This window comes from Rutilus rutilus (genome assembly GCF_951802725.1).
Source record: "Rutilus rutilus genome assembly, chromosome: 20".
Taxonomy (NCBI): domain Eukaryota; kingdom Metazoa; phylum Chordata; class Actinopteri; order Cypriniformes; family Leuciscidae; genus Rutilus; species Rutilus rutilus.
Window position 1 is genome coordinate 18523812 of NC_140225.1, and position 13716 is coordinate 18537527.

Sequence of the window (13716 nt, forward strand, 5' to 3'; positions counted from 1 at the left end):
TGTATGAGACAACCTTGAGACTGACACAGGGAAATTTGATCAGTAATATGGAGCTTATAAGCCCTGGAAACTCTCTCTGGGTGGTAAAAACATATTGCAGAAACAAAGTGCCAGACTGGTTAGATGGGAATGTGAAACAATAGCGACACCTCATGTGACTTATATCTCTTGAGTGTGTTGTCCATGTTTGTGATTCCACCATTATATGAACTTAAGTGAATTAGTGTTTATCTTAATAAAAGTTCACTTTAATGTATGAGGTTATGCATTGTAATTATTCAAATGCAGAATTCAAATAAAACTTACTACCTAGTTTTACATAGGCTATTCGTAGGCTATTTCTCCACTGTAAAATATGTGTATTGTTGATACATGTTGTTATATATAGCCTACTTAAAAAGGTAAGTTGCCTGGTTGCCTTACAATTTTAAGTTCATTGAAATGATTTTTTTTTAGTTCATTCAATGAAGGAGATTGGTTTAATAAATAGAAACTCAAAATATTAGGCATTATGTTATCTGAACCACATTAATTATTAACCACATTAACCACATTAAAATATTTGTTTACCGTGTGGAATTACAAGACTAGCCTATGGCGACTTGTTCTTATATTGAACAATATACTTTATTCATTCATTTATTTTGAAATCTGCTGAAGTCACTACTGTATTTTTGTCATCATCATCATCATCATCACTCCCTGCCTGTGCTGGTTTCTATGGAAACGCGGCGGCGCGAGGCGGGGTTCGCGAATTCAACACCGGTCTCGCGCTCTGCCATGATCAATCCCGTGCATGACAGCTATTGTCCTCGCGCTTGAAACGCAACACCTGCACGACTAAACTAAAGCGACAGAAGAAAGCATGACAGATAAGGGTAACATCCGAAACGTAAGTATGATGACGATTATTTTATAGTTTATCAGCCAATAAGACTGTAAATTGCGTTGAAACAGTGACGTATACGCTGAGCTTAAATATATTTGACCACGCTGATTAATATGTCATATAAATGACTTGATAAATGATGCGACTCGGTAATCTGCACGAATAAACTGTAAACTGAGAAAGGGTTGAAGAATGGTCTGAGAACCTTTTCTTTTCCTTATTGTCTGGCAGCACTGGGTTTAAGAAATCGTGTTGATTTTAAATCAGTACATTAATAAATAGCTAATTATTCGGGTTTTGCCTGGCCTGTATAGCATCATATGTTTGAATGACAGTGAAATACTATTCCTGCAGGAGGAGGACTATGTTGGAGAGATCAAAGGGGGTCTACGGCCGACCATGAGGCTGATAGTGATGGGTATTGTTCACAAGCAGCCCAAAAGGTTGGTATCAGACACACCTGTCTGTCTGTGTTTCATGCGTTCATTTTTTAACTGTCACATCGCGCATCCTGAATGACTCGGTTCATTGAGAATGAGACGCGCCTTCAGTGCGTTTACACAATGAGCCAGTTGTCTCGGGAATTCAACCAGAAGAAAACATGGGTGCCAACCGTGAATACACAGAAGAAATCAAGTGTTTTGTAGTGCATTGCAGTATGTTATGTTATGCATTTTATGTCATATAGTATACTGTAATAGAATAAATATATATATATATATATATATATATATATATATATATATATATATATATATATAAGACATATCTAACGTTTTAAATAAAACATGTCATTTGAGAAGGGAATTCTGGCAAGAAAAAAAATTCTCCACAAATTAAGGTAATTTATACTTTTTACTTATATGCATACTTATATGTATCATCTTGTAAGATATGATGTTTTGTGTATATGTTAAGGAACCTTACAATTAAGGTTTTACTGTAACATTTGTTTTCAATCTTAACTTTTTTACACATATAGTGCAATACACGTGTGTTCCAGCTGTTATTGTCCACTTCTGTTTTGCCAGCGTGGGAAAGCTTCACTTCCCATGAAGGCTTAACTGGTCAGATCTAGAAGGGGAAAAAAAGGAGAATTCTGGCCATATTTGGCAAGGGTTATCCAGAAACTAATGGTTGATGATGTGATTTGGTATGTAGCGTCCCAGATCAAAAGGGCAGGACACTAACTCCATGCAATTGACTCGGTCTGTTAAAATGATGTTTGTTCTTAAAGCAACACTAAGGAACATTTTTTACCTTAAAATAATGTTTCCAAAATCGTATCAGTGGTTCATCAAGTCGTAACAGGGTGAAAGGCACTTCTGGATTCGCTTTGCAGCCCTATATCTGCTATAACCACACCATGCAAGTTTGCCAAACCGGGTCGCGTTTCTGTAGTTCGAATGAGACATAAGAAAACTACAAATTTGACTTGCTTTACGTCAAGCGTTACAATAGTCATTAGTTTTCCTTCGTTTCTGATGTCGCAATGCAACATACTCTACCTTGTCAGTGGACATCGTTCATTCCAAAGCCGGTGCTAGATAAACAGCGAGTGTGCGTGCGACAGTAGGCTGCGGGCGGCGAAATTATTTACGACAGCGGTAATGGACAATTCCGCTTCCAACCTGTAGGGCGACCGAAGAGGAAAAGTTCCTTAGTGTTGCTTTAAACCTGCAAAATCCGATGTTAAAAATCCCCACATGTTTTTTTTTTCCGTCTGTCTCTTTAGTATGATAGTGTTAGTGTCATGCCAGTCTAAAGGAGAGGGGGATGAGGAAATCGAGGGTGATGTGGGTCTGGAGTTAAAGGTGAACTTTTCAGAAAAGGCTGTGCTTCGTAACGCTCGTCTCTCAGGACAGTGGGGCACTTCAGAGACGGCCCTGTCTTTCTTCCCCTTTGCTCCAGGAGAGCCTTTTAAGGTAGAGACTAGAGTGTGTGTTTGGAGGGTGTGATCACATCTGATAAAGCTAAACTCTTTGGTAATCTCACACCTTTCTGTCACAATAATGTTGTTTCCTTCTTTATCTCTCCCAGATGGAGATTGTGTGCGAGCACCAGCAGTTCCGTATTCTGGTGGATGGGCAGCCGTTGTGTGGTTTTTCTCACAGATTGACTCCGCTAGCATCTCTCACTGCTCTTAGAGTTCACGGAGACCTACAGCTCACCAAAGTGGCTTGAGAAAGAGAGGAATCGCCTGCCATAATGACAGACTAATCATAGAAGCAACTAAACTAAGGTTTTATAACCCTGAGCGTACTGTACACAATTGTTGTAAAGTTCCAGACCTCCATCAGTTAATTTGAAATCTTTACAACTCATTTCAGTTGGATCTGTGTTTCTTTTGGTATAGGCTAATTGGCGATTTTTTTACAGTTTCTCCAGTTATTTTTATTTGCGGTGGAAAATGAGCCTGTTAGCATTTTAAAAGATGATTTTGTGTTTGTTTGGACACATTCGTAGAAGAAAATATCCCCAATGTTCCAATCAAAATTCAAATTAAGAATGAATTAACTTAGTTTAGATAGAAGATAGTTTTTAAAATACATAATGTACTATCTAACTTTTTTGTTTGCTTTGTGATTATTAGATATATTAGTTAGTTTATTTGGCTCTTTGATACAGAAGCAAAAGTGCCTTCATTTGTTCCATTAGATGCACTTATACGTAGAAGACTTTAGGTGTGCTGTAGCAGTAATTGTTGATGTTCAAATTCATTTGTATTTACATTTACACATTTGGCAGATGCTTTTACCCGAAGCAACTTGCATTGCATTCAAATTATAAATCGTATCAGTTCATGCATTCCCTGGGAATTTAACCCAGGAAGCTAGCATTGCTAGCGGCATGCCTGACTGTTTGAGCTACAGGAATGTATCAACAACAACATGCTTTTGTTTGACTGTCTGAAAAATTAGTTAAATCATTTCAACAGAATAACTCCTAAGAGAATAGTTTTTCTGTTAATCTTTTGTTCATGTGAATGTACCGCATAACAGTTTAACATAAGCATTCATAACTGACACCTGAATGTTCACTTTAAAATGCAGTTCGCTGCGATTGAATTGGTTTGAAGAAAAAGGACTCAAAGTCCATCTGGAGCCTGTACTTGGTGCTGTCAATCTAAACACTTAATGCTGCAAATGAAGCATGTATAAAATAACTTTAATGATTAGGTTCATAGAAAGGTTTACTTGAATATCTTTTAACACCTAATAATTGCAATATGTACTGTAAACAGTAAACTTTTCTTAAAGAACTTTTAAAAAGATCTGATTATTGGATTTATTTAATGTGTGTGTGTCCTTGTATGGTTTATGAGGAAACAAATGTACATTATGATATGGGTATTCGATACTTTCTCGAACCAAATGGCTTAAAAAATATATATACTAAACTGTATTTTGTTTTTAATTTCTTTTTAATTGCCAAAAGTTTTCTGCGATGGGTAGGTTTTAAACTACATATACAAGTGTGTGTGTTGGAGGGGGGGGGGGGGGGGGGTATACACATCATACCATTATACATCATAGTAAGTAATTTTTTTATTTATTTTTTATTGAAAATGTAAAAATGCAGAAAGTTTTCTGTGATGAGTAGACTTATTGTAGGCTAAGGGGATCTAATACACAATTTGTACAGTATAAAAATCATTATGTCTATGGAATGTCCCCATAACACACGAAAACACGACATGTGTTTTTGGGCATTTGAGAGAGAGAGTAACATACACACAGGCACAGTGTGTGTGTTTTTAAACCATAGCAACAAATCAACAGGCTTGTGCAAGTCAGACATGAAGTCAGTTCTGTTAACTAACAACTTGGTAGACAAACAGAAGGCAGGTAAAAACATGTTAATGGTTCATAGCAAAACTGCAGACATGGACATCAAGGACATGATTGCCAAATGACAATTATTCAAATACTTTTTTTCTTTTTTTTTGACAAAATTTGACAAAAAACAAACTCACTTATCATTTACACTTTCATAGTACATTCACTGAATGTATAAGCTTTACCACATTAAAATATATCACACATTAACTCATGCACAAAATATTATCTGAATTGGAAAATCTGAATTCTATTCAAATATTCTATATGCTAACTAGAATGAGGTCTCATGCTGGCCCCATGTGTTTTATTCATTTTATTAATAATTAATATATATTTGTATTATTCATATTTAATTTTTAGCAGCTGTATAACACTGTATATATTTTATTTTGTTTGCACTATACCCAACATAAAAATATATAATTAGCTAACAATACCAATACTAACACTGTTAACAATAGCAATGAAGATAATAACAATACCAAAAATGAACTATAAGCGTTATTGTTTGAAAGTGCGACGTGTAGCATAATTAAGTCACTTTTCTAATAGCTTGGATCCAGTCCATCCTCTCCTCGTGCGTTGGAGCCTGGATATAATAGTGTGTCTCCACCTGAGTGATGATTTTAAAGAGGTTCCCCTGGACTTTACCTTTAACACCTGAAGATTACAAGAAAGTGGCCATTAGTTTCTGTGTTCACAGTATTTACCTGTAAATATTGCTGCTACCAAGACAACAAGACCTGAATCACTGTTTAGTATTTTTTAGTCAGTGGCAGTAGTTAAGTCTTTCCTTAATTCTGATTAATATGTGTGATTATTTTGTAAATATTCATTTGTGGGATCAGGCAGTCATCACACCTCAGAGACTTTCATAGAAGTCTGACTCACCTGACGGTGTGCCGTTATCATCGAGGGCAGACACCAGACAGCCACGCAGAGATATACCGCCAACCGGAGTGATGTCATCCTGAGAAAGGTGGCCATCAGGAAGTAAACAAGTCAGTACAAAAATAAACATCACATGATTTCTTTAGACTTTAGCATATATATAGAACATCAGCCTTCTTCTCACCTTGCTGGGGTCATAGTAGTGCAGGAAACCAGGCTCTGCTCTCAGAATAAACAATCTTACTTTCCAGTTCTTCACCTTGTGCCCCTGACACACAGATAAACAGGTGAGTGAACACACAGACCGCTAGCACCACAAATAAGTAGCCTAAAGTTCCGTTCAAAACCTCCAATTTCAGCAGAGTGCTCACCTGTTTGAGCAGGTAACCTCTCTTCACCACCTTTCCACTCAGCTCCACCACAGACCGAGACTTTTCTGATTTCACACTGCCTCGCTTCTGGAAGCTTTGGGACTGTTTGAGAAATCGTATTTGTTCGGTTTAATTAGGACAACTTATTTTTATATCTAGTATATGATGTGATTTCAAAAGAGTTGAGTAAAGAATAAATCAAAAAGGAATAGAATTGGAACTTACAAAGCAGTAGAGTGCAGAGGAGTCATCGAGGAACTGTTCTCCTAGAGCAGCGTTACGGAGGGCGTCTGCGCTCCTGATCCCGATGGGCCGCAGGGAGGCCTCATCCAGCAGCGCAGAGGCTAATGTTACTGACTCCACACGGGTTAAAGCCAGCCTATTAAACACAAGCCAATCCACCACTGCTGAGCCTGCACACACACAAACACACACACAAATATGAAACACTTCTGATCTTTGACTTTGATTGACCAGCGCTGACTTTACAGACCAACAGCACTGGATCGGTTCATAGTTTGATTCACTCTGCTTCTATGTGTTTGCATGTTCCAGGCAGACTGACAGCATGTGTATAGCGAGTAGTGACAAATGACTCTTTCTGCAGGTTATACTATATCACCAGTAGGTGGCAACAAGGGACTGAATCCTTCACTCAACATATTTGTTCAAAGAGACTGATTGTTTCAGGTTAGGGTTAGGTAAGGTAGGTGAACCTGATTTCACCATGAAAAACATGTTCCTGGATCAACATTCAATCAGATTTGAGGGATAGGTTTATAGTTAATGTCAAGTTTAGTCTTATAACTAAGTTTCCACCATTCTTATTCACCTATCATTTCCCTTTGATTTAGAGATAAGTTATGAGTAGGGTTAGATTTAGGGGTAGGGATCAGGTTAGGACTATGTTTTTAGACAGGAATGTTGTTAAAGGATCAGCAAAAGTTGATCTAGGAACACGTCTGTCTTGGCAAAATCATGGTGGCCAAACCTTTGGGGCAAGTAAGATTTTTTTTTTTTTTTTTGATAGAAATTAATACTTTTATTCAGCAAGCAATCACTGACAGTAATGCCTATTTTATTTCAAAAATAGGCTAAGTTCTTTTTTTATTATTATTAATGCTGTTCTTTTGAACTAAAACTCAGCATATCAGAATGATTTCTGAAGAATCATGTGACACTGGAGACTGTAATGACGCTGAAGATTCAGCTTTGCCGTCACAGCAATAAATTACATTTTAAAGCATAAAGATATAAAATAGTTATTCAACAGAAAATATTGCTGTTTTACTGTATTTATGATCACATAAATGCAGGTGAGCATAGAAGCGTTCTTTCAAAAACATTTAAAAAAAATAAAAATCTTACCAACCCTTAACTTTTGAACAGCAGTGTAAACGTAAACATTAACAAGACAGAATATAATTTCTTTAATAATGCACATTCATGCTTTAATGAGTGTCTGACCTGAGAAACAGTTGGTGTAAGAGCTGCCCTGTTCAACATGACTGCTTAGCCGGATACCAGTGTGCACATCATACATGGAGTCCAGCACCTGACTGATATACAGATATACGTTTAGATATGGAGTCACAAACACATATTCGCATATATATATATATATATATTTTTTTTTTTCACAAAATGCACACATAGCTACCTGAGGTTGACATTGTGAAGCTGGAGTGACGTAGATCCTTTCATTTGTGATGGGGAGGGGGTCTGTGCGCCACGTGGGTTAAGCTTCTGTATTGCTGCACCAATCGCTGATGCCCATTCATCACGTTCCTCCCTCATGCAAGCCTCCAGAAAGTGCTCATCTGCAGTGTTGGTCTGCAGCTTCAGCACCAACTACAGGGTGTAAAATGTGGTTAATATGACAACAGCCTTCAGTCACACCCTAAACAATACATTTTAAGTTGTCGGTGATAAGTGCAGCACTTTTTGCGCCAGAAGAACGTATAAAGGAAATTGCCACAAACATGCCAAACTCCATCACTCTGAACCTGGCATTGACTGCAGCTGTTACTCAATGTGGAATATAAATCAAAGACATTGCAAAGATACACTGGGGGAAATAAAAGCTGTGCTCCTGACATGCTAGTGCATGTGAGCAATGCGAAACAAAATAATGAAAGGTAATTCATATGAAGTGTAACCTAAGGCTGTGAACGTTTAAAGCACTGAGACACTCCCAGTGTTTGGTTTAGTGTTCAAGGTGTAATCTGAACTAGACCACTGATAAGCCACTTCCCAATCATATATGTTTGTGGACTGTGCATATAACCAAATTAATGCTGAAATTAAATAATAATGTTAATTAATAATTAACATTAACAGGTGTGAATTTGAATTTCATTCAGCCTGAGGCTTCTACATTTCACTTTTGTTGTGTAATGGCCTTTACATTTTCTAAAAATATAACTTTTTTGTTGTTATTAAAAAACAAGCAAGCAAGCCAAGCCCAGATAAGACTAAGTAACTTAGACTACATACAAGTTACTTTAAAAAGTATCTTTCTCAAACACTGCTTGAGATTATCCTAGAATTCTGAGTGCAAACATAATCTTTAAACCAAATATCGCTTTGTTGTATAGCCTACTCCTTAACAGAGGACTGTAAAATTCCACTAGTCTATTGTACAGTATAGGCCTAAAAAAACCGGGAAAAAAAACGTCGAATACTTTGACTGTTCTCACTTACCGGTCTGTTTTCGTACTCCAGGCAAGGACAGGTGATTTTGCAGTTAATCAAATGTATCGTCCCTCGATGGCAGGAATCCCGTTTGCCGCCTTCATATTTATAATACAAAAGCTTGTCCGATTTAAGTACAAACCAACGAACTTTCCAGTTCTGAACCACGTGGCCCTTTAAAAACGAACATAATTTGTTAATAATCCAAGTAGGAATTAATTTGCCATATGTGTATATGGATAAAATGTTCAAAAGAGTCTCACTCACCCTTTTCACCAAAAAACCCTCTTTAAGAACGCCGTTATTTTCTGACTCGCTGCCCATGTTAACTCCAGCAGTGTAGGTTCACTAGGCAGGTATTAGCACTTCAGGTGTTTTATAGCTGCCGCAGAAATTCCTTGTAATGTGCGTCATTGTGCGCAATCCCTATCGGCGCCCCCCACAATCACTGAGCAACAAAACTTTGCCTGGGCTGGGCGTGGGATGGGTGAGAATTAAATTCATAAAAAAAATTGATAAATGATTAAATAATACGGACTTGTAAAGTTTGATTAAAGTCCGATAGAATCAAATAAGTGTGATTCTTTTAGATCTTATAATTTACAGCCAATTCTACACAGACACGGGAAATTCATATTGCCACAAGGCACAGTTTTCATGAGTCAAGACAGACGCAGTCAGATTGAGTCATTGTTCAGGTGAGATTCAGTTCAGTGACCGGATGTTTGTTGCTATGGCAGTGCAATTTTGCGATGGAAATAACTTTGAAAATGTAATCTAATGTAGCCTAGCCTAACATTTTGTTCCATTAGCCTAGTCCAAACTAATTACGACTTTGTCAAAAAGTCAGGATTGTATTATGTACATAGCACATTCTGTGCTCACCTAATTCTGTGTAATGTTAGTATTGAATTAGGGGGGGCTACTCTGCACACATTCTTCTTTTAACTTTTTTTCAGCATATTGCATTCTGTACACGGATTATAAAGAAAAGTATCACTGACTAAATTAGCCTAGGCTACACTTAAAAATAAAGGTTCTTTATTGGCATACAGTATGGTTCCATAGCTTTAACGTCCATGGAACCTTTCCATTTCACAAAAGGTTATTTATAGTGGAAAAAGGTTATTAGATTTTTAAATGTTCTTCTCATATATATATATATATATATATATATATATATATATATATATATGGTTCTTTTAAAAACTGTTAATTGAAAGGTTCTTTGGGGAACCAAAAATGTATGACATCTCTGTGATCCTTTTGGAAACTTTATGTTTAAGAGTGTATACATACAAAACAAACTAAACACATTCTTTATTTACAAAAATAAACAGACATAGGGCCTATTTCGACATGGCTAAAACTGGAATTTGCCAGCTGGCAGACATAGTTGAGCTGAGACAATCTTACACAATATGTGTGTTGATCATATAAAAATCATCGGCCATGTTCCTACATGAACTGTAAAAAGTTGGTAAACTAATGGCGGGAACACGGCCAAACCTCAGTCACTTTCTTCGTGTTCACTCACTTCTACTGTAGAGCACTAGATGGTGATCTCGCACAGCAATTGAGAGAAGGACTAGTAGTTGAGTAGGACTTCGTAGTTGTTTTCTGTTGTTTGTGGGAGAATGATCTGAAAATTAAACTGTCTCATGAAGTAAAATAAATTATATGGCAGTAGCCTACACTAAATGTTATGTTAGACATCTCAGAACACATGGCTACACCTGAAAATAGTAATACCAGACTGGTATAACTTACCAGACAACACTGCAAAGCCTTGGTTAAAACACACACACTCACACACATTGTTGTGTTTTCATGTTTTATGGGGACTTTTCATACACTCTAAAAAATGCTGGGTTGTTTTAACCCAATGTTGGGTCAAATATGGACTAACCCAACGTTGGGTTAAAAATGCAATTTAAAAATGGACAAACCCAGCCGTTGGGTTACATTTTTAATGTAACCAATGCAATTTGTCCATTTTTTAATTGCATTTTTGTCCATTTTCTATTTTGTCCAAAATGCAATTTGTCCATTTTTAAACTGCATTTTTTAACCCAACGTTGGGTTAGTCCATATTTGACCCAACATTGGGTTAAAACAACCCAGCATTTTTTAGAGTGTAGGCGCAATGATTTTTATACTGTATAAACTGTATATTCTATCCCCTTACACTAACCATACCCCTAAACATACCCATTACAGAAAACTTTCTGCATTTTTACATCACAGTATGATTTATAAGCTGTTTTCCTCATGGGGACCAAAAAATGTCCACACAAGGACAAGGCTTTCGGATATTGCCATCTTTGTGGAGACATTTTGTCCCCATAATGTGAGTTTACCAGCCATGGTAAAGATGACATGATACTGATGTCATCAATATCATACACTCACATCACCTTTTTGAGCTCACAGGAGAAGTGGCATGTTACTGTGAGCAACATTGTACATTTTATGACCAAGGAAAGTTTTCTGCAAAGTAACCATTTTTATTAAGATAATTTTTTGCCCAATCATTGTACAGTTATTTGACTTGCATAATCTAAAGTAGCTAATTCTACAATTTGATGCTTTGCATTCATGCTAACTTCAAACCCACATGCTAAAACAGTTAGCTAAGTTATGGCTGTTTGGGGTGGAGATAGTTATAACAGTTCATTAAAAATGTTACAACCAACCCCTTATGATAATTCCAGTGATCAATCACATCCCTGTTAAGACAAAATAGAGACTCGAGTTTTTGTTGCGCATTGAGGGATTTATGTGGTAAATATGTTTCCATCATAGTTTATGCTTATGTCTTCTTATCAAATAAACACATTATCCACCTCAGTTGAGCACATATGATTTTTTTGGGCACATTTTAAGAATTTATGCGCATCTTGGCGTTTCCATACAGCGTTTTTTATGTGATATCCCAAAATGCACATAAAATAGGTGGATGGCAACATAGTCAGTGACTTAACTGTTATGTGACAGGAATACAGCATGCACACACAAACACACACGGCAATTGTTTTGTGCTAAATTTAAAGCCCTTAAAGAAATACAATAAAATGTTTTTTGTTACTTGAAATTGTTCACTTATTAAAAACTGCAAAATTTTGATTGTGTGCATCCCATTTCAGCAAATGACCTCTCAGTGCTACATTATCCCCAACTAGTGTTACAACTCACCACAATAGTGGGGTAGGTTGTAACAGCGGAACTCCTTGTGTTTGACATTATCTCACATAATCTGTGATTGTGTTGTACATGTCAAAGTGAGTTATATTTGTAGCAAGGTTATTATAGTTTTGCTTTTTTAAATTAGTTTTTATTTTAATATCGTTTTCAATTTTGCTTTAAATTTAAGTTTAGTTTTAGTTAGTTTCATTAATGGTTTTGTTAGTTTTAGTTTAGTTTTTATTTTGCAAACACATTTCTATTTAGTTTTTATTTTATTTAGTTTCAGTTTTAGTTTTAGTAATTATAGTTTAGCAGAGCAAACAGAACACTTCCAGGTTAGACCAAAGCGAGACGCACAATTTCAGCAAAGTTTAATGTTTGCCGAGATTACAGTTAACTCTTGTGCAGACATCTTAATAATAAAAATAATGGTTTGAGATTGAACAAAGCACCAAATAAATGGAACTTAAAAGTATACAAGAAAAAAAAAAAACACGATGAAAAATACAGACAAACTACTTCATATTAAAGATGAAATCTTGTTAAACATAGTTTACTTTTTTCAGAGTGACACTGGTACATACAACAAAAAAAAACAGCTAAATTAATCTGACAACCTGCTGTGAAGCCAGTGTGATTAAATAATGAAGTATCTTTGCAGCGTGTGAGGTGTGCATGAGTGTGTACATGTTTTTCTATCGTGGTGGGGACTTAAACCTGAATGCACACACACTCATGGGGACTTGTGTCACTGTGGGCCTAAATTAAATCACACAGAATGAGTTTTTTTGAAAATGTGTGTGATGGGTAGGCTTAGGGGTCGGGTTAGTGTGTGTGTGTGTGTGATGGGTCGGTTTAGGGGTCGGGTTAGTGTGTGTGTGTGTGTGTGTGTGTGTGTGTGTGTGTGTGTGTGTGTGTGTGTGTGTGTGTGTGTGTGTGTGTGTGTGTGTGTGAGATGGGTCGGTTTAGGGGTCGGGTTAGTGTGTGTGTGTGAGATGGGTCAGTTTAGGGGTCGGGTTAGTGTGTGTGTGTGATGGGTATGTGTGTGTGTGATGGGTCGGTTTAGTGTGTGTGTGTGTGATGGGTATGTTAGGGGTCGGGTTAGTGTGTGTGTGTGTGTGTGTGTGTGTGTGTGTGTGTGTGAGATGGGTCGGTTTAGGGGTCGGGTTAGTGTGTGTGTGTGATGGGTATTTGTGTGTGTGATGGGTCGGTTTAGTGTGTGTGTGTGTGTGTGTGTGCGCGTGTGTTTGTGTGTGTGTGTGTGTGTGATGGGTATGTTAGGGGTCGGGTTAGTGTGTGTGTGTGTGTGTGTGTGTGTGTGTGTGTGTGTGTGATGTGTCGGTTTAGGGGTCGGGTTAGTGTGTGTGTGTGTGTGTGTGTGTGTGTGTGTGTGTGAGATCGGTCGGTTTAGGGGTCAGGTTAGTGTGTGTGTGTGTGTGTGTGATGGGTATGTTTAGGGGTCGGTTTAGTGGTTTAGTGTAAGGAGACAGAATATACAGTTTGTACAATATATAAACCATTACGTCTAGAGAGAGAGAGAGTGAGTGAGTGAGTGAGTGAGTGTGTGTGTGTGTGTGTGTGTGTGTGTGTGTGTGTGTGTGTGTGTGTGTGTGTCCCGGGACATGTCTCCACATGGATAACAATATTATTAGCAGAAAATCTTTTGTAAAAACAAACATAACAACAGCACCTTTCAGCCTGTCAACCTTCATGAAAGCATGACATCACCACATTAAAGGTATTTTTGTGCTTGACGGACTTGTTTTGCTGTTGCACCCGCGTCTCTCACGCAAATGAAAGGACATTCTAAAAACGCTTCGCTCAAGTTAAAAGAAGTTCAACT

The 13716-nt window shown here is 37.3% G+C and overlaps 2 protein-coding genes across 2 annotated transcripts; one reads left to right on the forward strand and one right to left on the reverse strand.

The window, feature by feature from the left end:
• The first annotated feature begins 745 nt into the window (after positions 1–745).
• LOC311280281 (galectin-related protein B) lies at positions 746–4156 on the forward strand. Its single transcript, XM_084392308.1, has 4 exons — positions 746–892; positions 1244–1332; positions 2625–2814; positions 2930–4156. Exons 1-4 carry the CDS (start codon positions 866–868, stop codon positions 3071–3073), a joined length of 450 nt encoding a protein of 149 aa, XP_084248434.1. The 5' UTR covers positions 746–865; the 3' UTR covers positions 3074–4156.
• Positions 4157–4607: 451 nt separating this feature from the next.
• plek2 (pleckstrin 2) lies at positions 4608–9032 on the reverse strand. Its single transcript, XM_084390528.1, has 9 exons — positions 8955–9032; positions 8697–8861; positions 7654–7844; positions 7461–7552; positions 6219–6406; positions 5994–6095; positions 5807–5890; positions 5623–5701; positions 4608–5391 (listed from the first exon to the last, which is right to left on the reverse strand). Exons 1-9 carry the CDS (start codon positions 9009–9011, stop codon positions 5264–5266), a joined length of 1086 nt encoding a protein of 361 aa, XP_084246654.1. The 5' UTR covers positions 9012–9032; the 3' UTR covers positions 4608–5263.
• Between the last annotated feature and the right edge of the window lie 4684 nt (positions 9033–13716).